Genomic DNA, 24,552 nt, shown 5'->3' on the forward strand with positions numbered 1-24,552 from the left:
TAAAGCATATTACTTTGGCTTCATTTCTAAGAACTCCATGTGTATGTTTATGGAAAATGAAAAAGAAAGCAATTGAGTGTGTTGCAATGTAAATACTGTATCTATAATTAAGTATAGGGTCCAGACTTAGAGTAGACTCTGTGGATTCACTGTCTTGTAATTCATGACCAAGAGCCAGTTTGGTGTAGTGGTTAAAGGCACCAGGCTAGAAACCAGGAGACTGGGAATTTGAGTCCTGCCTTGGGCACGAAGCCAACTGGAATACTATGAGTTAGTCCCTCTCCCTCAGCCCTAGGACGAAGAAAACACTAAACCACTTCTGGAAACATTGCCAAGAAGGAAATTGTCAGGGGTTAAGACTGACTCAAAGGTACCCCAAAAAATAAACAAAAACAAAAAAGCACGCCCCCTCCGACAAACTTACATCCTGTTGATGTCGGTGGGTCTGCCTGAAATACATTATGTTTGGATCTAGTTCACCCCCTTTGTTAGCATCATGGGATCCTGAGCAGGTTATTATTATTTTATTAATTTTTTTCAAATTTCGTCGCTGCCCATCTCCCCCAGAGGGACTCTGGGCGGTTTACAAAGGTTGTGCGAATTGATGGGGGAAATGTCCTGATCGAGGACATTTCATCCTTTTCCTGGCTGTGATGGGATATCAGTAGGTACAGCATGAACCTTGAGTGTGTCAGCGTGGACTGTGGACAAAACAGCTCTCCTGTACGTGGTTTGAATGCACAGTTGAGTCAGTTCTGAGGTTGGACTGCATAACGATGCTCATTCCTCCCTATTCTCTGTGGTTGAGCTCTGGCACTGAGACGGGGTGGCGGGTGTCTGCCTCTGACTTCCACCCTGACCTTGGCTTTCTGTTGCTCCGTGCCTAGGTCCTAAACCAGACCTCACGCATTGAAATACAACTCCTGGAGAATTCCCTGTCCACCAACAAGTTGGAAAGGCAGCTGCTGATGCAGACCAACGAGATTCACAAACTCCAGGACCAGAACAGGTGAGGTCTTGGCGGAGTGAGAGAGGCCCCCAGGCTGAATTCCAGTTTTGTGAAAAGTTGGGCTGGGAGAGAAAAGGCAGATATTCAGAAATGATTGCTGTTTCAAAAGGTCGGTACGTGAGACCAAATTCTGCAAGCCTGTTTTCCAAACGATAGAAGGGAGCTGGTGGGCACACACCCAAAGATAAACCCAACGGATCCAAAATCACATCCGCCCTGGAGCCTTTGCTTGGACATCGTCAGCCACATTTTCTCGTTGTGGCTGAATCCTTCCGGTTCTCAGGGTGACTCAGCTCTCCAGTTCGCTCATCCGCTTGATGTTCTACATGCCCTTATCACCAGCTTGAATTTCTGGAATGTGGAGGTCTCTCTTTGACCTCCAAGGAGAAGGCAGTTCTTGCAGAAGGCCTTTCCTATGACTCGAGTTGAAAGGTTCACCGCTATACTTTGAGCTGGCCGAAAACTAGGCTGGCTGCCCCCTTGCTGATGCCTGTCCTGCCTTGGCCTCTGTTCCCAGTCCCCCAGGTCTCCCCCAGCATGGGAAGTAACCTCAGAGGTCATCTAGTCCAATCCCCTTCTCCAGTGTTTCTCAACCACCACAACTTTAAGATGTGTGGACTTCAACTCCCAGAATTCATCTGCAGGTGAATGTCTTGAGATGACTTTGCGGGCTTCATTCACACAATATGCTTAACCAGCTCATCAAATTAACCTACTCAGGAGATGATTCAATATACTGACTACAAATGAACTACAGTAAAGACCCAGTTGATACCACTTAGTAAGCTATACAGCAGTGTTTCTCAACCTGGGCCGCTTTAAGATGAGTGGACTCCAACTCCCAGAATTCCCCAGCCAGCATGGCTGGCTGGGGAATTCTGGGAGTTGGAGTCCACTCATCTTAAAGCAGCCCAGGTTGAGAAACACTGCCCTTCTCAGCGCAAGCTCTGCTAAAGCACAGGATGATTTTATTCACTGCCTTTGGATGGTGTTGAAAAAGGTAAAAAAATGCCATTTTAGCCCTAGAACAGCTCCCTAAAGCCATTTCACTGCTCAGCTGGGCCTGAGATGAAGGCGACATCATGGGGACACAGCAGAAGAAAGCAGAGTGCAAGAACATGTTTTCACTGTGGTTAGTGACAAGCAGGGACATCACTTCATTTGTCACTGCCTCTGCTGTTCTGTCGGAGTGTGAAGCTGCTTGCTTTTTTACAGCCGTGGCACGTTTATTGAGGGAGATGCCTCCTTGTGCTAATGGACCCCTTGGCCGAAGTTCAGCAGCCTGCTGGTAGAGAGTCCCAGAAGGTTAAAAGCCCAATAAAGTTACTGCAGGTTTCATTGCGACAGTATCTTCCCGATTTTTCTGTTTTAGGACAGGTTTCATTTATCAGATCAGCACTTCTTAGACATCTTGTTCTCAGGACTCCTTCCCACTTTTAAAAACGAGGGAGGACCCAAAAGAGCTTAGTTTGGCCGCAACCGGTGGTGCGCCAAAATGAGCGCGGGGTGTGTGTGTGCCAAAATGGGCGTGGAATCCATGTTTGCCCCGTGCGACACAGACCCTTAGTTGCGGCCCTGTTTGCCCCGTGCGACACAGACCCTTAGTTGCGGCCCTGATTACATTTATCAAGATTTACCATATTAAAAATCAAGATGCATTCGTAGAATATTTATTTATGGCACCCTGTAGAAATAACAAGATTAAGCCCATTAGATATTCACCTAAATAAAATACATTTCATGAAAAACTGCTGGGTTCATACATCAGAGTGTGCCAAAATTAAAGTACGTGATGGATCAGGTTGATACTATGAGGATATGGTAAAGCGAAATCTTGATATCATGACAAATAATTACAAAAATGGCACAGAAGGCTATCCACAGCATTTTGTTTCCCATATGGTGATAGTAGCCTATTTGGGCTTATTTTATTAACAAATAAAAGAGTGACATTGTTTTAAATTTCTGCAAGTATCTTCAATATCTGGCAAATAGTTTTGATTTCATGGACCCCTGAGAGGATCTTGGGGGACCCCTGGGGGTCTTCGGACCACACTTTAAGAAACACTGTATTAGATGATTATTTGAGTGAAGGTTATGGAGGGTTAGCATTAAAAACATTAAACAGGAACTTCTGTGCAGTAAGAGAAGGGATATCTGTGTTTCAAGGGAAGTAGAATATGACCAGCTGAAAAACTGTGATCAGGTTCATCCACTAAAAACAGCTTTACTCCTCAAAAAACACTCCCCTTGACTTGGTTAGGAAATATTCAGCAACTGATTTCTTTTTTAAAGTATTTCTATCACAATCCTCAGTACAACCCCCCCCACCCCCAAAGCATGGATGTTGGCGAGAGGGGCCTGGTCCCAAAAGTCAAGATGGCAGATGCATCCCTCATCCAAAGAACTTGCAATGTCTGTAAACATTATTCTAGGGGGGGAAAAAATGAATTGAAAACCTAAGAACAGCCAAGGTTAAAAGTGGAATGAAAATAAGGGCAACACAAGGACTGGGTTCCACCAACATGCGAAACCTAGATAATGCTAAACTCTGGCCCACAAACTACACTATTTATTTATTTATTTATTTATTTACTGGACTTCTTATGTCCAGCTTCTTATGTTATTGCGCTAACTTATGTCCAAACCAATAGGGACACGGTGGCGCTGCGGGTTAAACCGCTGAGCTGCCGATCGGAAGGTCGGCAGTTCGAAACCGCGCGGCGGGGTGAGCTCCCGTTGCTCGTCCCAGCTCCTGCACACCAAGCAGTTCGAAAACATGCAAATGTGAGTAGATTAATTGGTACCGCTTCGGCGGGAAGGTAACGGCGTTCTGTGAGTCATGCCGGCCACATGACCACGGACGTGTCCTTAGGGACAACGCCGGCTCCAAGGCTTAGAAACGGAGATGAGCACCGCCCCCTAGAGTCGGACACGACTGGACTTTACGTCAAGGGAAACCTTTACCTTTACCTATGTCCAAACCACTAAGCCATAATCAGTGGTGTCAGTAGGGAAGGAGTCAGAAAGGTCAAGATGGTCATCACAACTGTGTGATGCATGTAAAAAGGGGCTGGACTTTGATCACATGGTCATGGCAGCCATCTTGACTTTTTTGACCCCTGCAAACACCCCTGAGCCATTTTATGACTTAACCTGAGGGTGTGATTCACAGAGCCCACAAGGACGTGGCCACATTCCCCCAAAACTGAACCTCAACTCCCTTACCCCATTTTAGCCTTCTCTGTTGCATGGGTCCCCCCACCACATAAACCAGATTAAAAATCAGAATAGAACAATATGTAAACAATTCCTTATAAGAGAACTACAGCGTGAGTTTGGTATGGGTTTTTTTCCCCCTCCTGCAGACACTTTGAAAAATGGCTAGAAAAATACTCACTGGGACTCTGGCCAGAAATGACCCAAAAGCAGAGAGCTTTTCAAACAGCAAAGGGACATTGAGCAATTGGAGATTGGGGCAAGGTGTGGGGGGGGAATGATTTGACTACCCCAGTCGGGGGAGAGAAGCGGCTCGGCGTGATGAAGGCCACCAAGAAGGCTTTTTTCCTCCCCGAAATCTCCCCTGGCTGTGATTACACACCACTCACTGACCCAATCCTCATGTTGACCACAAATATTTTGGGTGGGTGGAGGGGAGAGGCAGTTGTCAAAGTCCTAAGCCATTGCTCCTAGATTCTTAGAGTCAGGCTGCTCAAGAATGCAAGCCCTAGAGGTGGATGTCAACAGCCCAGATGGTCCTGCTAGGCTATCAAGGTTTTGTTTTAAAAAAGCAATCCATGTGTCAGCCTTGCGAGGTAGTCCAGACAGGAAGCACAACCGGATGGACTAATCCTACTTTATCGTAAGGCTACATTAACTGAATCTTGCAAGTCTGAATGTGCATCTCACCTTTACAGCCCAAGAAACTAGGGAGGGTCCCTTCTGAGATGTTTGCCACTTCCCCATTCCTTCTGCGGGTTCAGCTGCCTCTTATCTGACTGTTGTCTAATCTGTGGCTTCTTCCTCCTGTCTCCCAAGGTCATTCCCACATACCCCTACTAAGCATGCATATTATTCATGCATATTATGTATGCACGCCTTCATACACGCACACACACACACACACACACACACAACTCCACATCCATAACCACAGCAATCACAATTATTTTTAGATGATTATGAAATTGCAGATGCACATGGGGAAAAGGCTTAAGCCATACGATTGGTGACATCACTGGCAGTAACTCTTCTGTCCCCACAGTGGGTGGCTTTTTCTTCGTCTGCAGCAAAATGTCCATTGCAAGCAACATGGTCTTTCAGAAGATGCAGGAAGGAAGAGGGGATCTGCTCTCTAGGGCCTAATCCCGCCTTCCAGGGAAGAGTTTGTTAACGACAATTGAAGGGAATTTTGGTGGAAATCAACAGGCCATCCTGGGCTGAGTGCTAGCGAAGAAGGTGAGAATTAAGCCTAGCCGGTCTTCAGGAAAACTGATTAAAAAAAAAAGCTCAGAGAAAAATTGATCCTGTGGCTAGAAATTCAGAAGAAGCAAAAAATGTTCAAGAAAGTTGGAGTATTCTAAAAATAAAACACCCAGAGCACAGTTACAAAGGTTTGCGGCTGAGTTCCCACGAACCACGTTTGACCCTAAACCTGGGATGATGAACTTGCTATCCCACACAAATAAACTCTGCAAGGACTTTGCATGATGGCCTGGTTCATATCTGTGAAGACGATGGCTGGGTTGTTCCCACAGCACTCTGAACCAGGGATGGCCAGGGGCAGAGGGGCGCTTTCCAAAACTTGAGATGACAGCCCACATTTGACACCCCTGCACTGAGCCATGAGCAACCCGGCATTCTCTTAGCCTTGTCAACCATGTCACACAAAGCCAGCCTTCCAGTGCAAAGAAAAAATGGGAGATTTCTGAAAAACCCAGTGTGGCTTCACTGAGAGGTTGCTGATGAGTTGAGGCCTATAACAGGAGAAGTAAAAACGCATTTGTAAAGGAAGAGTAAATTGCATGAGCTGATATGTCAAGCTAAGACCAATATGCTAGAACTTGAAGAGACGGTGAACAGCAACAGAAACATTTCTGAGAGGTTGCTGGTCTCTCCTGGTTATGCTAGGAAGAGGAAGAAGAATGAGGAAGGGGGCAGTTCCCTTGCTCGAAGAAGGTAGTTAAGTGGTGATGGAGATAAGGCACCCTGTTTTGCCCTGTGTGTGCCCACAAGGACCTTCGTTCACTCTAAGATGGGTCAAGCACATTGTGTTAGGAGGAAGTGATTAGAGAAAGTTTCATTCAAGTCTTCTTTGGGAGGTTGGAAGAATTGGTGAGCATTATTTCAGGGCCTCTGGTTAACCCCTGAGACTTGTCGGAGACCTGCCATTATTCGCTTTCTCAAAAGCCATTTGAAGCTGACCCAGAAGGTTTTCAACTCCACTAGCCTCAAAGAGCTGAGATATATAGGAGCCAATCTGTCTCTCTCCAGCTGGTCGGCAGAAGTGTACCAAGTATGGCAATCCTTCAATGCCCTGTCCTGGGCTACTGCCAGTGTTAGAAAAATCTCCACACCCTATCCACACAAAAGGAAAATAATAGGGATTGCTACTGCCCTCTCATTCATGCTTTTTACTTATACTCAACACTTTTTGTCTGAGTGGTGGTCTAAGCCATTGGATGAGAGGGAGCTACTAAACCATCAAGCCCCTATTTCTCTGTTGCCTTGAAAAGACCATGTGAAATAGGAGCTGGGTGTTGCAGAAGAGCAAGAAATCCTGCCTGTGGGAAAATAGCCCACCCACAAGCTCAGTATAGCACCAGGAACGCTGCCAAAAGGTCACTTCTGCTGAGATTTCAAATTTAGCACACACCAGGAATGAGTCCAAACACATGTCAGTCAACCAATCTCCAGTCAATAACTCTCAAAACTTAAGAATAGCATCTTAAACCCTTTGTCAGCTTCTAGACAAGATGACTAGGAGACAATGAGGGTCTATAGAATAAATTACCCCGGATCAACCTTATCTCCATTTTGACAGAGTTGCTTGAATTTGTAGAACATGGGAATGCCATGGATGTAATATATCTTGATTTGACGAGCTATTCTGGTTGACAGGATGGTAAAATGTGGACTGGACAATGTAACAGTTTGGTAAATCTACAATGAGTTGATCAGTGATGTTCAAAAGATGTTGATTTGGAGGGACGCCTCAAATAAGCATTAGTCAGTTGTCTTCCGTGATCTGGGCTTGACTGATTATGTGCCACCAAGTCAGTGTTGACTTTTAGTGGCCACTGGCCGACATTCAATCCATGTCTTCAATGAGAGTGCTAAGATAGTGTTTGGCACAGGGTGTGGTAGGTAATATCAAAGACAGAATCAAGATTCAAAACTATCTCATGTTCTTGATATCAACAAAAGTGGGGAAAAGATGTAAATACGAAAACCTAGAGATCTTTCCTGTATAAAATATAAGGAAGATTTTGTCTTGATGGATTACCATCCCAATATGGGCCAGCAGTATATTATACTGGCTAGCAATTCTAGGAATTAAAATTCCTAAATCATGGGAATGCTTTCAGATGAGGGAGGGCTGAATTAAGGACAGGCAAGATATCAGCTAATTTGAATTTATGTCGCCAAAGGCTGTTCTGCAGAAGGTGGAATAATTCGACAGGGTGAACCAAACGGCTGCATTTCTGCGACGTGCTCAGCCATCTTGATTGTGGCCCAAACGTAGCATATTGCCTGAACACAGCTGCAGGTTTGGAACTAACCTGGTTATCTGTATTGTGTGAACGTAATCTGTGATTCTTTGAAACATGTAGTGGGCTCTAGAAAGCCCTCCAATTTCCATAGATTTGCTTCCACCCCTTGGAAATAAGTGTTTTAGGGCAATAAAGGCATAATCAAGTCATTTTAACCATCAGGAACAGTCTTTTGACTACCACCCAACACGTTGTTAGGGATTTCTAATGGGCTGGAAAGGATATCTTTGCAATCAGAAGAGTTTTCATTTAAGAAAACAAAAGTGAAGCCACTAAAATTCTCCCGGGGGGTTGAATTCTCTACCAAATTACATGACACTTGCGAGAGACCTTGGCATCCACAGTTGACCTTTCTCTCTCTTGGCAAAGCATCACCATCAACCAGCTTTTTAAAAATATTTCTGGCACAGAGAAGATGACTTGTGAACAAGCCAAGATCATGCTTGCACTTAACAACTGAAATCTTCTTCCAAGTTTGGAGAGCCAGCTGGCCGGCATGCAGCGAACTGCGATCTTAGCAACGTTGGAAACATTCACAAGAAAGGAAGGGATTGCACCATGGAAAAATAAATTCAGTTCCAAGTGCCATCATGAGTATTTTTTTGAAAACTGCTCTATGATACAGGACCTAAAATTGCTGGGTAAGGAAGAGCTTTGGCTGATCAAACCGTTATCAGGTTGCATATGCAAAAATGCGGTTATTGAGCAGAACCAAAGCTACATCTTCACTTAACGACCACAATTGAGACCGGAATTTCAGTCGCTAAGTGAAGTGGTCATTAAGTGAATCTGACCTGATTTTATGATCTTTTGTGTGCCAGTCATTAAGCAAATCACTGTGGTTGTTAAGCGAACCACGTAGTCATTAAGCAAATCACATGGTTCCCCATTGAGTTTGCTTGCCAGAAGCCAACTGGGAAGGTCAAAAGTGGTGATTATGTGACCACAGAATGCTGCGACAGTCATAAATGCGCACTGGTGGCCAAGCGCCCAGATCGTGATTACGTGACTGCAGGGATGCTGTGATGGTCATTAGTGTGAGCACCAGTTGTAAGTTGGTTTTTTCAGCACCGTTGCAAGTCCAAACTGTCACTAAACGAATGGTCATTAAGTGAGGACTACCTGTAAAACAGACATTCCTCACATTCGTTTTTTCCAACATTTCCCACCCTGAATAACTGAGCTGGATCAGACCAGGGCACCAGCTGGTCCAGCAACTTGCAGAACACAGTGGCCAACTACCTATCACATGGAAGACCCAAGAAAGACCCCGAGATCAGCTGTGTGATAATGACTTACAGTATTTTCTGGAATTATCGAAACACTGTAGGGCCAGATAGCAGCAGCATATTTCTGGAAAGAAACTCATCTTAAATAGTGGTGTATTTCCTCAAATCCTTGACTCTTGAATCATCTGGTCCAGCTTGCATCTTAGTGCAGGATCCACTACAGAAGAACTTCTCAACCTCAGCGATTTTGAGACGTGTGGACTTCAACTCCCAGAATTCCCCAGCCAGCATGGCTGGCTGGGGAATTCTGGGAGATGAAGTCCACACGTCTTAAAATCGCTGAGGTTGAGAAGCACTGCACTAGAGCATCTCTGACAGATCACCATCCAGCCTCCGTCAGAAGACCTCTAGCAGCAGGGGCATCAGCAGGAGGGGTCAAAAAAGTCAAGATGGCTGCTACAATTGCACCGTTGTGGCACCATCTTGATTTTTTTCACCCCCTCCCTATGGAGGTCTCTGTTTAGTGGAACCCTCTTTGCTGGTATCTTCTAGGCTGGATGGCTGTGATACTTCTACTGAGGGACAGCCCTTGAAGGCCCTCTGGAAATATCACGCCCAGGTTGTTCTCTGGGAAATTCTGCAACACCCCTAGGTTGGCAGGAGATGGGCAGCCATAATAAATGTGACTAATAAATAAACAGTAAATAAATAAATAAATAAATCTGGAGGTCCCCAGGTTGGGGAGAGATCACTTTATAATTGTACTGAAATCTGGCTGCCTGTTTTCGAGATGAAATAGGAAGTGTTCAGGCTGAGTTACTCAAGAGAGTCCCCTTATTTTCTTTGCGTCTTCAGAGCTTCAGCGGCCTTCTGAGGCAGAGAAACAATGTCACTGGTGACCCTGAAGGAGGTCTCAGTGACAGATGTTGGTGGCCAGGCATCTAATTGATGTCTTCATTGATTTGAAATCTGTGAAGACAAACCTCAGCGATTTTAAAACCTCAGCAATTTTAAGTCTCGAAATCTGCCCAGCCGTTTTGCTTGCTTTGGGGGTTGAGCCCAGAGACAAACCATTGATGTTACAGGTATTCCTCGACTTACAACCATTTGTTCAGCGACTGTTCAAAGTTATGATGGCACTGAAAAAAGTGACCTGCAACCGGTCCTCGCACTTACGACTGTTGCAGCATCCCCACAGTCATGTGATCAAAATTCAGGAACTTGGCAACTGGCATGTATTTATGACAGTGCAGCATCCTGGGGTCACACGATCGCCGTTTGTAACCTTCCCAGCCAGCTTCTGACAAGCAAAGTCAATGGGGGAAGCCAGATTTGCTTAACAACCATGTGATTCACTTAATGACTGCAGCGAAAAAGGTTGAAAAATCGGGCACGACTCACTTAATGACCACCTCGCTTAGCAACAGAAGTTCCGGTCCCAATTGTGGTCGTAAGTCGAGGACTGCCTGTATTGCGATGCAACCAACTGTCCAACCTTTATTGTGACCACCTTCCCGTCTCTGCAGCATCTTAGAAACCCGAGTCCTGCAGATGGAAACGAAGCACTTGCGAGAACTGGAGGACCTTCGGACGGAGAAGGAGCAGCTCCAGCAGCTGGTGAGCCACCAGAGCGACACCATCAAGGGCCTGGAGAAGTCCCTGCACGTCGCCAGCAGGAATGCCAGCCTCCTTCAGCAACAGCAGCTGCAGCTCCTGGAGTCGGTCCAGAGTTTGGTCTCCCTTGTCTCGCAAGGCAAAGGTACATTCCTGGGCATCCAAAGAAAGGGATGATGGTTTGGATCCAGCTGCATTCTTCTGTCTCCTACAGGCTGTGGGAGATATACGTAAAAGCCATAGATGCAGCTGTCCAGGATGTGGCCAGGCTGGCTAGGGATGATGGGAGTTGGAGTCCACACATCTGGAAGGTCCTGGGTTAGGGACAGCTGCAGGGTGCACGTTTCAGATCTTTCTCCCAAACTCCATTGTTTTCATTTATATTTTGTTAGATGACCCTTCTGCTTTGCCTTCCCTGTGTTTTTTAAAACCAGTAATTACATCCTTTTTGAGTCCTTTCCTAAGGCCTCTGTTTTTCCGAGGACCTCCTCCTCACGCGGGGCTGCTTTCAGCATTCTTGGTCTACCTCAGCTTCTGGTTGTCCTCTCACAGATTCGTAGAATCATCGAGTGGGAAGTGACCTTAGAGGTCATCTAGTCCAACCTCCCCCTCAGTGCAGGGTGCAGCTCTGACAGATGACCGTCCAGCCTGTGTTTGAAGACCCCCAGCCAGCATCATCCACAGAGGAGACTGAATCAGGAGCACTGTGGCATCAGGACGCACCCCCCCCCCTTTTCTCCCATGCCTCATGGCATCACACACCCGTCCCCAAAGGGTGGGACTTGCAGGGTCTTGCTGATCTTCATCCGGCGTCAGTGTGCTATGCTGGATGTCTTCCCCTCCAAGCCTTTGAGAGTTTCAGAACACTCTTTTACATCATGGTTACTCAGCCAGCGGCAGAAGGGGTTAGGAGTTGTGGGGGGAGACATGTGCAGCTGGTCTCCCGGGATCAGCTGTGCCGTTTGGCACCTCAGCTGTGCCAGTAAACAGGGGTGTGATAAAAAAACCAAGATGGCGACAGAGCTGTGCAATTGAATCCCCACCCATTTTTAAATGCGTGTTGCACATTTTCCTAAAGTCTATTTAAAAAAAAGAAGAACCTCCTCACTTTGGGCTTCTGCCACCACGCTTTGCTCTTGGTCTACTTCAGTTCCTAGTTGTTCTGGGTTCACAGAATCACTGAGTTGGAAGCAGCCTTAGAGATCATCTAGTCAAACCCCTGTGCACCTCTGGAAAGAGCTTTGGTGGAACCATCATAGTCACCATCTTGACTTTTTTACCATATCTTGTGGACACCCCTGCAGGGAACATTATGTGTATGTATGTATGTATGTGTGTATATATATATATATGAATATATATATTCATTCATTCATTCATTCATTCATTCATTCATTCATTCATTCATTCATTCATTCTACTTCCAGGGACACGTCTGACAAACTCAGGTTTCAAAGTCTTGCTGATAAACTTCAGAACAATAAATATAATATCATATAATTTAATTTATTTATTTATTTATATTTCAAATTTCTATCAATGCCCATCTCTCCCGAAAAGGGGACTCTGGGCGGTTTACAATAAAATCACAATTAAAACATATACATTACAATATAAATAGATCAGTAAAAGATAAATAGATATAAAATATAAAGTTCAAGCAGCGCAGATCTTCTTTGTTGGGGAGAGATCTATGATACTAGCCACCCCCACGAAGAACTGGTGCCCCTCCCACCCCAAGCGAGGCAGCAGAACCAGGTCTTCAGGTTCTTCCGGAAGTCCAGGAGCAAATGGGCCTGTCTCAGCTCCGGGGGCAGAATATTCCAGAGGGCGGGGGCCACTGCAGAGAAGGCCCGCCGCCTGGACCCCGCCAGGTGGAATTCCCTTACTGGTGGGGTCCGTAGCATACCCTCTCTGCATGACCGGGTGGGGCGGGTCAATGTTAGGGGGATGAGGCGGTCCCTTAGGCGGCCTGGCCCCATGCCACGTAGGGCTTTAAAGGTGATAACCAACACCTTGAATTGGACCCAGAAGCAAACTGGTACCCAGTGCAGCTCATGCAGTAGAGGTGTCACATGTGCCGATCTTGGGGTACCAAAAACTGCTCACGCGGCCGCATTCTGGACCAGTTGAAGCTTCCGGATACTCTTCAAAGGTAGCCCCATGTAGAGCGCGTTGCAATAGTCTATGTGGGAGATGACCAGGGCATGAGTGACTGTTCAGAGGGCCTCACCATCCAGGAAAGGGTGTAACTGGCACACCACCCAAAGATGTGCAAAGGCCCTTCTGGCCACGACTGCCACCTGCTCCTTGAGCAGGAGTCGTGAGTCCATGAGGACCCCCACGTTACGCACCGGGTCTGAATGGGGCAGTGCAACCCCATCCAGAACTAAGGATGATAACTTCCCAGATACAGAGGAGCCATCAACCCACAGGCACTCCGTCTTACCAGGGTTCCGCTGAAGCCTGTTGTTCCCCCTCCAGACCCCCACAGCCCCCAGGCACCCGGAGGGGGCAGCCACAGCATCACTTACTTCCCCCGGGATGGAGATGTATAATTGGGTATCATCTGCATATTGATGATACCTCAACCCGTGGTGACGGATGATCTCGCCCAGCGGTTTCATGTAGATGTTGAATGGAGAGAGTACTGAACCCTGTGGCACCCCACAGAAGAGGGTCTGTGGGCCCGATCTCTCCTCCCCTATCAACACCGACTGGGATCAGCCCTGGGGGAAGGAGGTGAACCAGTGCAGCACCACCCCACCCACCCCCAATTCCCTGAGCCGACCCAAAAGGATACCATGGTTGATGGTATCGAAAGCCGCTGAGAGGTCAAGGAGAGCGAGGATGGATGCACTGCCCCCATCCCGCTCCCGCCAGAGGTCATCCATAAGTGCGACCAATGCCGTTTCTGTCCCATATCAGACCTGAAACCTGACTGAAAGGGGTCCAGATAATCCGTTTCCTCCAGAATCCTCTGGAGCTGCAACGCAACCACTTTCTCAACCACTTCCCCAAAAAGGGAAGGTGGGAGACAGGGTGAAAATTGCCCAGTATAGTAGGGTCCAGGGATGGCTATAATCAAAACAATAAATATAATCATTGATTTTAATTTATAGTTCCTCATCCTTCACCTATAACAGAAGCCTAATAATATTGGTAATTGGAAAAAATAAAAAAAACCCCACAAATTAAATATATATAATTATGCATTTTCCCAAACAAATGTTGAATTCAGAGATTTTGCTTGGTAGAAGATGGTACAGGTAGTCCTCACTTAACAACCACAATTGGGCCCAGAATTTTGGTTTGCTAAGCAAAGCAGTCATTAAGTGAATCCGACCCAATTTTACAACCTTTTTGCTGTAGTCTCTAAGTGAATCACCATGGGAGGCAAGCAAACCACATGGTCGTTAAGCGAATCACACAGTTCCCCATTGATTTTGCTTGCTAGAAGCTGGCCAGGAAGGGAGAAAATGCTGATCACACAACCATGGGACTCTGTGACAGTCATAAATGTGAACTGGTTGCCAAGCACCCAAATTGTGATCCTGTGACCGTGAGGACACTGCAGTGGTCATAAATGTGAGGGCCAGTTGTAAGCTGTTTTTTCCAGCACTATCGTAAGTCAGAACCATCACTGAATGAATGGTTGTTAAGTGAGGACTACCTGTACAGTAGTTGCATCACAGCCTCAAATTAGTTCTAAAATCTTTTTCCCACCTGTCTCATCCTTTAGTTTAAAAAACTGGAAGCTCACCTTCTTTGCTGCAAAAATCTACAGAGAGCTTGTTTTTCCCTCAACAGTTCTTCTGAAAAACGAAGACCGTCTGTTTCAAGACTGCACAGACATCCTTCAGTCTGGATTCAACCTCAGTGGGGTTTACACCCTCCATATTAACAACTTGACTGAACCCAAAAAGGTCAGTTAACCCAAAGGCTAGATGAATCTGAGGGCTTGACTGAATGAATGCGTATGTGCCATCAAGTGAGTGCTGACACTTAGGAACCACATAGATGCATCTTCTCCAGGTGATCTGTCCCTAACTTGGTCCTTCACAACTCCCAACGCTGCCCCCATCGCCACTGGAACTGAATCCATCCCCCTTGCTGCTGGTCGTCCTCTTTTTCTCTTTCCTTCCACCTTTCCCAGCATCAGAGCAGTGTTTCTCAACCTTGGCAGCTTGAAGAGGTGTGGACTTCAACTCCCAGAATTCCCCAGCCAGGCATGCTAGAGATCATGCTGGCTGGGGAATTCTGGGAGTTGAAGTCCACACCTCTTCAAGCTGCCAAGGTTGAGAAACACTGCATTAGAGCTTCTCCCAAGAGCCGGGTCTTTGCATAATGTGTCTGAAGCAGGGTAATTTGTGCCTTGAGTGAGATGAATAAATCTAGATATCTCTAATCTGTCTGGTGCATATTCATGCCATGTTCTCTCGTTGGTTCTGTAGGCAAATGAATGTATCACACTACAATGCAATAGAGTAAAGGTCTGCATTTCTTGAGCTCTCTTCCTCTAAAGACAGCCATCAAGCATTTTCTGGGATTTCCCCCTGTTCTTGAAAGAAGCCATTGTGCAAACTAATAATGATGGACACTGCATTTCTCCCACCCTTAAGTTGGTAGCAATGTTTGTTGACATCAGTGGCATGGCCCTGCAGCCTCATTTTGCTGTGCTTGATCCCCAAGGCAAGACTGTGTTGCTGCCTTTATGTAGAAAAAGGCAGGGTGGTTTGGGGGCTGCATTTGGTGGGTTCCGTGTCACTCTTTCCCCACCCATTTAGCATTTCCTGGGGTTGGATTAGGACACTCCCTCGTGCTTCATATTATTCCCCTCATGTGCCCTACCAACTGTCAGCCAAATCTTTTCTTTTTTCATATCTCTTTTGTGCTGTAACATTATTGCTCTCTTGGAAAATTGGTATGGCAATGCAAATTATCTTCACCAACTTCATCTTCATCATCTTCACCAACTTCATCTTCATCATCTTCACCAACTTCATCTTCATCATCTTCATCTGGCAAGTCTATTCTACTCAAGGGAGGATGGGGAGCAGCTGGGCCCACAGTAGACTTAAGTGGTGAGCTGGATCAATCCATGACTCTGATGGGACCATTGCCAGCCTCATCACCAAAGTGTCATAAACTGTTCATATGGCAAATCTTATGTTGGAAGAAGAGGGAAAACACCACTTCCACACCAGAACAATTAAGGATAAATCCAGGATGCCACTGCAGCAGGCTGAAAATGAAACATGTCCCTTAAAAACAGTTAGCTAGGTGTCTTTGTGACCCAGTAAGTAAGAGTTTAGGATGATCCTTATAAAAATTCCATTCTCCTACAGTTGTACCATAAGCAAGTAACATGGCGCTGGATGCAGAGGCCTGAAAACATCTGTTCCACCGATTTCAAAAAATAAAGTCCCATGCTTACTGGTTGATGTTTCTAGAAGTTGGCATTTTTCTTTTCAGAATGCCAGCTTCTCATTAATTATTACTCTTAATTAAAAGAACAGAGAGCCAATTTGGTGTCATGGTTAAGGCACCAGGCTAGAAACCAGGAGAACGTGAGTTCTAGTCCCACCTTAGGCATGAAGCCAGTTGAGTGACCTTGGGCCAGTCACCCTCTCTCAGCCCTAGGAAGGAGACAATGGCAAACCACTTTTGAAAAACCTTGCCAATAAAACTATGGGGACTTGTCCAGGCAGTGGCCAGGAGTCAACACTGGCTTGAAGACACACACACACACACACACAAATTAAAATCAGGAAATAAATAAGGCGAGGCAGGGAAGTGTCAGTGGGAACATCGTGAAATTTGGATTCTTCCCCCTTTATTAAAAAAAAAATAATAACTCCATAATGATAAAATGGAAGCTGCAAATATCAAATTGATGTTTTGATGCTACACAGACAGTTAAAACCAGCTTGAAGAAACAGTGAACGGTATAATCTTTACATGCGATCAGTTAAATTGAAAAGAAGGGAAGTGGGTAGGAAAAAAAAATGGCTAAAACTTTATATCCTAACCAAAACAGCTCAAGGAAATCTGGGCAGTTTGCTCAAAGGCATATGTCTTTCAATCCCTGTCCAAAACTCAAAGGTTAATTCAAATGGTGGTAACATTTTTCTAATTCCACTGCTACAAAGGAAGGATAAATTTATTTATTTATTAATGTTATATAACAAATATTTTCGCTTCCCCCCCATCACTGCACAAAGTGCCCATTATTCTTGATGTCTTGAAAAATGTCCAAAACTGGGTATATCTAATCAAGATGAAAATACGGATCCTTAGCAACAATCCCACAAAGGTCCCGTTGACCATCCTATACACTTCAAGCTGGTGGTTTTCTTCCTACCTCCTTTAATTTTCTCCCTAACATTAGCCCTTCTGCCCTTCTCAGGCCTTCTGTGACATGGAAACAGATGGAGGAGGATGGACGGTGATCCAACGCCGGGTTAACGGCAGCGCTAGCTTCCAAAAAACCTGGAAAGAGTATAAACAGGTCTGCTACTGGTGTTTATTTTATTTATTTATTCTTCAAATTTCTATCAACGCCCATCTCTCCCAAAAGGGGACTCTGGGCGGTTTCTCAGTTAATGTGGCTATGTCCAGATGTACCCAATGTTCTCTGGAAGAGACCCACTCAACGGAGGCCAAACACTAGGGAAACTTGTTTTAAGTCATTGATTTGCAGGGGCTGGACTGCTCAGCACGGACTGGCTAGGAAGTGTGACGCCACCAACCCATCTTACCCTCTTCTTTCCAAGCATTTAATTTATCAAAGTTCTTTTCAGCCCGGATGGATTTAAGAATGGAAATATGCAACGTTAGCCGGATGCAACGTTAGCCTGACACATCCACGTATAACAAATCAAAACTTAAAAGGATTGCCTTGAGGGTGTTAAAGGTATCTATCCGAGGAACTGACTCCTTAGAACTGAGAGATGTTAGTGAGTTATAGAACCTGGAAAACAAGGGTTCTAAATCATAGGATGTAACCGCCCAGAGTCCCCTTTTTGGGAGAGATGGGCGGTGATAGAAATTTGAAATATAAATATATATAAATGAATGAATGAATGAATGAATGAATGAATGAATGAATTGGAACTGACCTTGGAGATCAGTTATTTCGTAGAATCGTAGAAGCATAGGGTTGGAAGGCACCTGGGAGGTCTTCTAGTCTACCCCCTGCCCAAGGCAGGGTCCAGCCTTTTGTTTGTTTGCTTATTCATTTATTTGATTCATACAGCTGCCCGGGGGTGTATGGGGTACCCATCTCATATACATGACTCTAGGCGGCTTACAATAAAGAGTCCCTCTTTTGAGGGAGATGGGTGGTGACAAAATTTGATAGATAAATAAATAAATAAATAAATAATGAGATGTATAACATTCACAATGTAAAAAATTAAAATAAAACACATAGCAGCCGGCCATCGTTCAACCACACAGCCAGGATTCTGCTGCGCGTCCAGGGCCCCAGGCTTGGGTGGAAAAGCAAGTTTTCAAGGCTATATGGAAGGCCAACAGGGGTGGGCCCCACCTCATCCCATTTTTACTCCAACCTCTGGCTCTGAGCAAGAACAGAGGGCAGTGGAGTTATCGTGATACCGAGGATAGTCATCCTGGGTGTAGGTAGAGTGGTGAGGTGGATGGAGCTAATGAATTAGGTCCAACTTTACAGATGTAGAGTATATCTGGTTTTTAAATGGTGGATGGAACTTAACCTCCCTCCTCCCTCCCCTCCCAGTCCTCCCTCCCTCCCCCCCAGTCCTCCCTCCCTTCTCCCTCCCTCCCTCCCTTCTCCCTTCCTTCCTCCCTCCCTCCCTCCCTCCCAATCCTCCCTCCCTCCTCCCTTCCTCCCTTCTTCCCTCCCTCCCTTCCCTCTCCCCTTTCTTCCTTCCCTCCTTCCCTCTCTCCCTCTCCCCTTTCTTCCCTCCCTCCCTCCCTCCCTTCCCTCTTTCCTTCTTCCCTCCCTCCCTCCTTCCCTCACTTCTCCATCCCATTGACTGCTTGTATGTTTATCTCTCCCAGGGTTTTGGGGATGCAGCAGGAGAATACTGGCTGGGGAATGAGGCCGTCCACCTCTTGACAAACCAGGCAGCCTATACTCTGAGGGTGGAGCTTCTTGACTGGGAAGGCAACCATGCCTATGCCCAATATGACAAATTCCGGCTTGGAAGTGAGCGCCAGCGATATAGGTAAGATATTTTGGGAACAGATCTTGTGAAGAAGACCTGAGTCTTAGCTGATTCCAAAGTGTGTATCAGCCAGCAATGTGATGTGGTACAGACAAGGCAAATGCAATCCTAGGCTGCTTCCGCAGAAGTTTAGTTTCCAAAATAGGAAAGGTGGCTGCATTCATACAACGTTCTAAGCTTTCCTCCCCTTGAAGCCTTTCATTGTGAACGTGCGTGAGACATCAACACATGCGCATAAGGGGCAGGGCTTGCCCCAGCCAATTCCATTCCCCATTTTGCCAATCTTAGCCTCCAACACAGAGGCTCGTGAGCCAGACCACCATGCCGACCAGGTGTAATACACCTTGCATCTGCCTGTATTGACTCCAGGTGAAGCCGCCAGGTGAGTTCCAAAGTCCCAAACATTAACAGAGGGTTTTATAGGTTCAATATGCAAAATGTATGTGGCTCCCCAACCCCGTTTCTTGTTTAACAATCCTGTTGGGTCCTTGATGTTCTCTGAGCTTGGCTATTTTCCTGCAGACATTTTGTTACCAGGCTAGACAACATCATCAGTGCATCCATCTACAGCAGGGTTCCTCAACCTTGGCAACCCTAAGCTGTGCGGACTTCAACTCCCAGAAGCTTTGCTGGCTGGGGAATTCTGGGAGTTGAAATCGCACTGCTTAGAGTTGCCAAGGTTGAGGAACCCTGATCTACAGGACTAAGAACCTACCAGTTCAACCCTGAGCCATGTATATTCTCTACTATGGGTTTCAATCCCTATTTACAGACCATAAACACCCATCTAACATGCGGATTCAGCGATTGCTTGTTCCAGAGATGAAGCTTGTTTCAGATACCCTGGAACCAGCCATTTCCCCCTCTGAGTGGTGGACTTAGCTTCCCTTTTAGGTGCGCTTGAATCCTAAACGACATCAACACAATCACAAATGCAGTCGCCCCCAGACAATGCTCTCCCACCATCTGGTCCTTGGCTGGTGTTGGAAGCAGATGGAAAAAATTACTGCAAGCAGCGGTTTCTGCAGGATATGGTCAGAAAAGTCAAGATGGTGGCCAGGATGGTGCTGTTGAAGTTCCACCCATTTTGTGATATGCAGTGAGTGTGACGCACATAAGAACCAGGTGGCGCATCGATCGCACTGTTGTGGCCAACTTTGACCACACCCTGCAGACACCCCTGACTGTAACGGTTAACAAGTCAATGTTAGGGGGACATGGCTGGAGAATGGGTGTCGATAGCATGTCTGAACCATAGCTCAGTGCAAGAGAGTCAAGATTTAGTGTGCCAGACATGGGGGGGGGCAGAATTTAATCTCTCCTCCTGTTGCCCTTCGCTGCTGTTCCAGGCTCTTTCTGAAAGGCTACAAGGGCTCAGCCGGCATGCAAAGCGGTCTGCCCCTCCAAGGAACTTCGTTCAGCACTCGGGACGCTGATAACGACAACTGCATGTGCAGATGTGCACAGATGCTTTCCGGCGGTGAGTGTGCTCCCAGCTGCAGCTGGAAAGAGGGAGGGGAGGCGTGGCCCTTGGAGGGAATATTATGGGATGAAGGAGCAGGTGCTTTGGAACATGCACACAGTGGTTAGGAGGGATTAAAAAGGTGCTGTGGAGTCACTGCAGTGAGATGGGTGGCCTTATAAATCATTTAAATAAATAAACAAAACAAATATCCATCCTTCCCATCCTCCTCCTTCCTTCCTAAATTCCTGGCTAGATAAAATTAGATATATATGGTCAGCCCCACGAGGTAGACCAGGCCAGGAAGTTGGCTCACAGGAAGGCTAAAACTACTTTTATGTTACTTCTATAGTGACACAATCTTGCAAGTCTGTTTGTGCTGGCTGGGGAATTCTGGGAGCTGAAGTCCACACCTCTTAAAGTTGCTAAGGTTGAGAAACACTGGTCTATTGTGTCCATTTGACTACACTGCCTATGAACCTGAGATAGCCCGGCCAACTCTAAGGAATTCTGGGAGTTGTGCAAACCATCCCAGGCAGCCTGCCCTTGATCTTCTCTGCTGTGCAAAGATCAAACAATGGAAGTGCATTGGTTTAGGCCTGGACTGTGCTTTGGAAATAAATTGAGAAAGGAGCTTTGAAGCAGCCATCTGCAACGCTTTGAAGCAGACCCCACTCACATTTCGAAATGCCTTCTCCAAATTCCCAAGCACCCTTCCACCCAATATATTTTGCATCCTGTATTGTGCTTTTCTTGATTATTGGAGTGTACAAACAAAGCGACTAAACGAATAAACAACAAAAAACAAACAAAGCATGCAAGGTTTATCTTCCTTAATCCTCCCTGAACATGGGAAAGTCTTGTCCAACTTCCTCTAGCAGCTGTTATTCAAGCTGACTCCACCCAGATGTTTTCTTCTTGGCAGCCCTTTGTTGTTGTTTATTCGTTTAGTCGCTTCCGACTCTTCGTGACTTCATGGGCCAGCCCACGCCAGAGCTTCCTGTCGGTCGTCAACACCCCCAGCTCCCCCAGGGACGAGTCCGTCAGCTCTAGAATATCATCCGTCCATCTTGCCCTTGGTCGGCCCCTCTTCCTTTTGCCCTCCACTCTCCCTAGCATCAGCATCTTCTCCAGGGTGTCCTGTCTTCTCATTATGTGGCCAAAGTATTTCAGTTTGGCCTTTCATATCATTCCCTCAAGTGAGCGGTCTGGCTTTATTTCCTGGAGGATGGACTGGTTTGATCTTCTGGCAGTCCAAGGCACTCTCAGAATTTTCCTCCAGCACCACAGTTCCAAAGCATCGATCTTCCTTCTCTCAGCCTTCCTTATGGTCCAGCTCTCGCAGCCATATGTTACTACAGGGAACACCATTGCTTTAACTATGTGGACCTTTGTTGTCAGTGTGATGTCTCCGCTCTTAACTATTTGATCGAGATTTGTCATTGCTCTTCTCCCAAGGATTAAGCGTCTTCTGATTTCCTGACTGCAGTCAGCATCTGCAGTAAACTTTGCACCTAGAAATACAAAGTCTTTCACTGCTTCTACGTTTTCTCCCTCTATTTGCCAGTTATCAATCAAGCTGGTTGCCATAATCTTGGTTTTTTTGAGGTTTAGCTGCAAGCCAGCTTTTGCACTTTCTTCTTTCACCTTCATCATAAGGCTCCTCAGTTCCTCTTCACTTTCAGCCATCAAAGTGGTATCATCTGCATATCTGAGATTGTTAATGTTTCTTCCAGAGATTTTAACTCCAGCCTTGGATTCCTCAAGCCCAGCTTGTCGCATGATGTGTTCTGCGTACAAGTTGAATAGGTAGGGTGAGAGGATACAGCCCTGCCGTACTCCTTTCCCAATCTTAAACCAGTCCGTTGTTCCGTGGTCTGTTCTTACTGTTGCTACTTGGTCGTTATACAGATTCTTCAGGAGGCATACAAGATGACTTGGTATCCCCATACCGCTAAGAACTTGCCACAATTTGTTATGGTCCACACAGTCAAAGGCTTTAGAATAGTCAATAAAACAGAAATAGATGTTTTTCTGAAACTCCCTGGCAGCCCTAAGTCTTCGTAATACAGTATTTTTCAAACTTGGCCACTTCAAGAGGTGTGGACTTCAACTCCCAGAATTCCCCAGCCAGCATTCTGGGAGTTGAAGTCCACACCTCTTAAAACACTGTTTTAACACTGTTGTAATGTGTTCTTGCTTCTCCTCCACAATCCTAAAGGAGGAGGATTCATTGTCCAAAGTTTTTCCTAAGTCATTTCAGGATCAAACAAGTTCAGCACTCTGGATAGGTCACTTTGCCCTGAAGGATCTCACTTCCCAGAATTCCCCAGGCAGCATGGCTGTTACTGAGAATTCTGGGAGTGGGTCCATGCCTTTGGAGGGACTTGGAACAGTGTGATTTACTACTGACCTCTTCTGATCCTTCCATAACCAGGTTGGTGGTTTGATGCCTGTGGCCTCTCCAATCTGAACGGCATCTATTATCCGGCCCGGCACAACATCCGGAAACTGAACGGGGTCCGGTGGCATTACTTCCAAGGTCCAGGATACTCATTAAAAGGCACACGGATGATGATCAGGCTTTCCAGCAGCCGTGACGGGGCGTAACGGGGCTGGCCAGGATGCTGTTCCTCCAAGTCGTATTGCACAATCCCTGAGGCCTTGTAGCATTGGACTCCTGGGGGAAAAGCAATGAACTTTGGGAAGCATGATGCTTTGCGCCGGGCTGGAGACCTCACCACCGAGGAAGGTTGCAAGGAGAAAAATGCATTTCAGATAAGCAAAGAAGCTTGTGGAGGGCTCCTGTGTTTCCAAGGAAAGGAAGACAGGACTCGAATGTTCCCCATCTATCCAAAGGGATTTGTGTGATTTAGATCTTTTGCGGTGCGGCTAAAACTCTTTCTAGCCCGAGCAGAATATCCATTAGTCACATCTGTTTCCAACAGCCAGCATGGATGGATAATGTACTGTATATATTTGAAATTGCACATCTAGACTTAGTTCACACATCACACAGAGCCACAATGGGGTTTCTTTGATTTTAGCCCCCTCTGTTGCCTGAAACTGGCCACTGTGTTTGTAAGCCACGCTTTAGTGCAGCGTGGTACGAAGCTGCCCAGTTGTGGTTTATGCCCAAAACATGGCTAGCGCAACGTATGAAGCCAGCATACAGTGTTTAACATCATGGGTGGTGGCCAGAAGAACCATTCATTTGGTTGCAAAAAGGCACAGTTGTGCACTTGGTCAGTTAAAATAGTCTAGGCACCTACAGGCTGGGGTTTTTAATCCAATATACAGATAGTCCTCGCTTAACAATCACAATTGGGACCGGAATTTTGCTTGCTAAGTGAAGCAGTCATTAAGCGAATCCGACCTGATTTTATGGCCTTTTTTGAGGTGGTCATTAAGCGAATCACTGCAGACATTAAGTGAACCATGTGGTTGTTAAGTGAATCGTGTGGTTCCCTGTTGATTTTGTTTGCCAGAAGTCATCTGGGAAGGTCGAAAATGGTGATCACATGACCCCAGGCTGCTGTGATGATCAAAAATGGGAACCGGTTGCCAAGCACCCGAATTGTGATCACGTGACCACAGGGGAGCTGCGACAGTCATGTGAGGACCAGTTGTAAGTCATTTTTTTCAGCAGTGTTGTAAGTCCAAACCATCACTAAACAAATGGTTGCTAAGTGAGGACTACCTGTATCTGAAGGGGCCAGGTTGGAGCAATCGCTTTCGCACTTTTAGCTGGCTGGATGAATTTAGTTGGAGGAAACATCAACAGGAGATGCACGGAAGTACATGTCCGGTTTGGCAGAAAGCTTGGGAAAGCTGTGCTGGATGGTGCACTGCCCTCTGCCGTCCTTTCTGTATAAGAAATGGTGGGTCATCCTTGATGCATCTTTTATCAATCCAGGATAAATTTGCATTCGCTCCATTACGCATGTAAAAATGGGGTGGGGCTTCAATCCCACAGTCCTGGCAATCGTCTTGCCTTTTTAAGAATCCCTCCAGAGCCCCCTGCTCATAATCATACAATGCATCACGAACTAACCCGCAGGGCTGGTTTGTGCAGCACATTAAGCCATCAATAAACCAACTTAAGCTTTTCACTTAGCTAAACTGAACCTGACTTGTAGGAGGTCTGACTTCTCCAAAGATGTCCTGGCACGGAAACAGCAAGCACACATTTTGTCCCAGAAGGGGGCCCGGCAGTTGTGTGACCAGCCTTGACTTACATTCTCTTTCCAAAAGT

At 46.2% G+C, this 24,552-nt stretch overlaps 1 protein-coding gene across 1 annotated transcript in view; it reads left to right on the forward strand.

The window, feature by feature from the left end:
- ANGPT4 (angiopoietin 4) overlaps positions 1-23,184 on the forward strand; it is a 47,062-nt gene extending 23,878 nt beyond the window's left edge. Inside the window, exons 3-9 of the mRNA XM_063296862.1 lie at positions 888-1,009; positions 10,538-10,770; positions 14,436-14,551; positions 17,035-17,136; positions 18,669-18,835; positions 20,185-20,315; positions 22,735-23,184. Coding sequence (XP_063152932.1) covers positions 888-1,009; positions 10,538-10,770; positions 14,436-14,551; positions 17,035-17,136; positions 18,669-18,835; positions 20,185-20,315; positions 22,735-22,907 — 1,044 coding nt within the window. The 3' untranslated portion in view covers positions 22,908-23,184. The remainder of the gene's footprint in view (positions 1-887; positions 1,010-10,537; positions 10,771-14,435; positions 14,552-17,034; positions 17,137-18,668; positions 18,836-20,184; positions 20,316-22,734) is intronic.
- The last annotated feature ends 1,368 nt before the right edge of the window (positions 23,185-24,552 follow it).

The sequence above is a fragment of the Candoia aspera genome, chromosome 3 (assembly GCF_035149785.1).
Source record: "Candoia aspera isolate rCanAsp1 chromosome 3, rCanAsp1.hap2, whole genome shotgun sequence".
NCBI lineage: Eukaryota > Metazoa > Chordata > Lepidosauria > Squamata > Boidae > Candoia > Candoia aspera.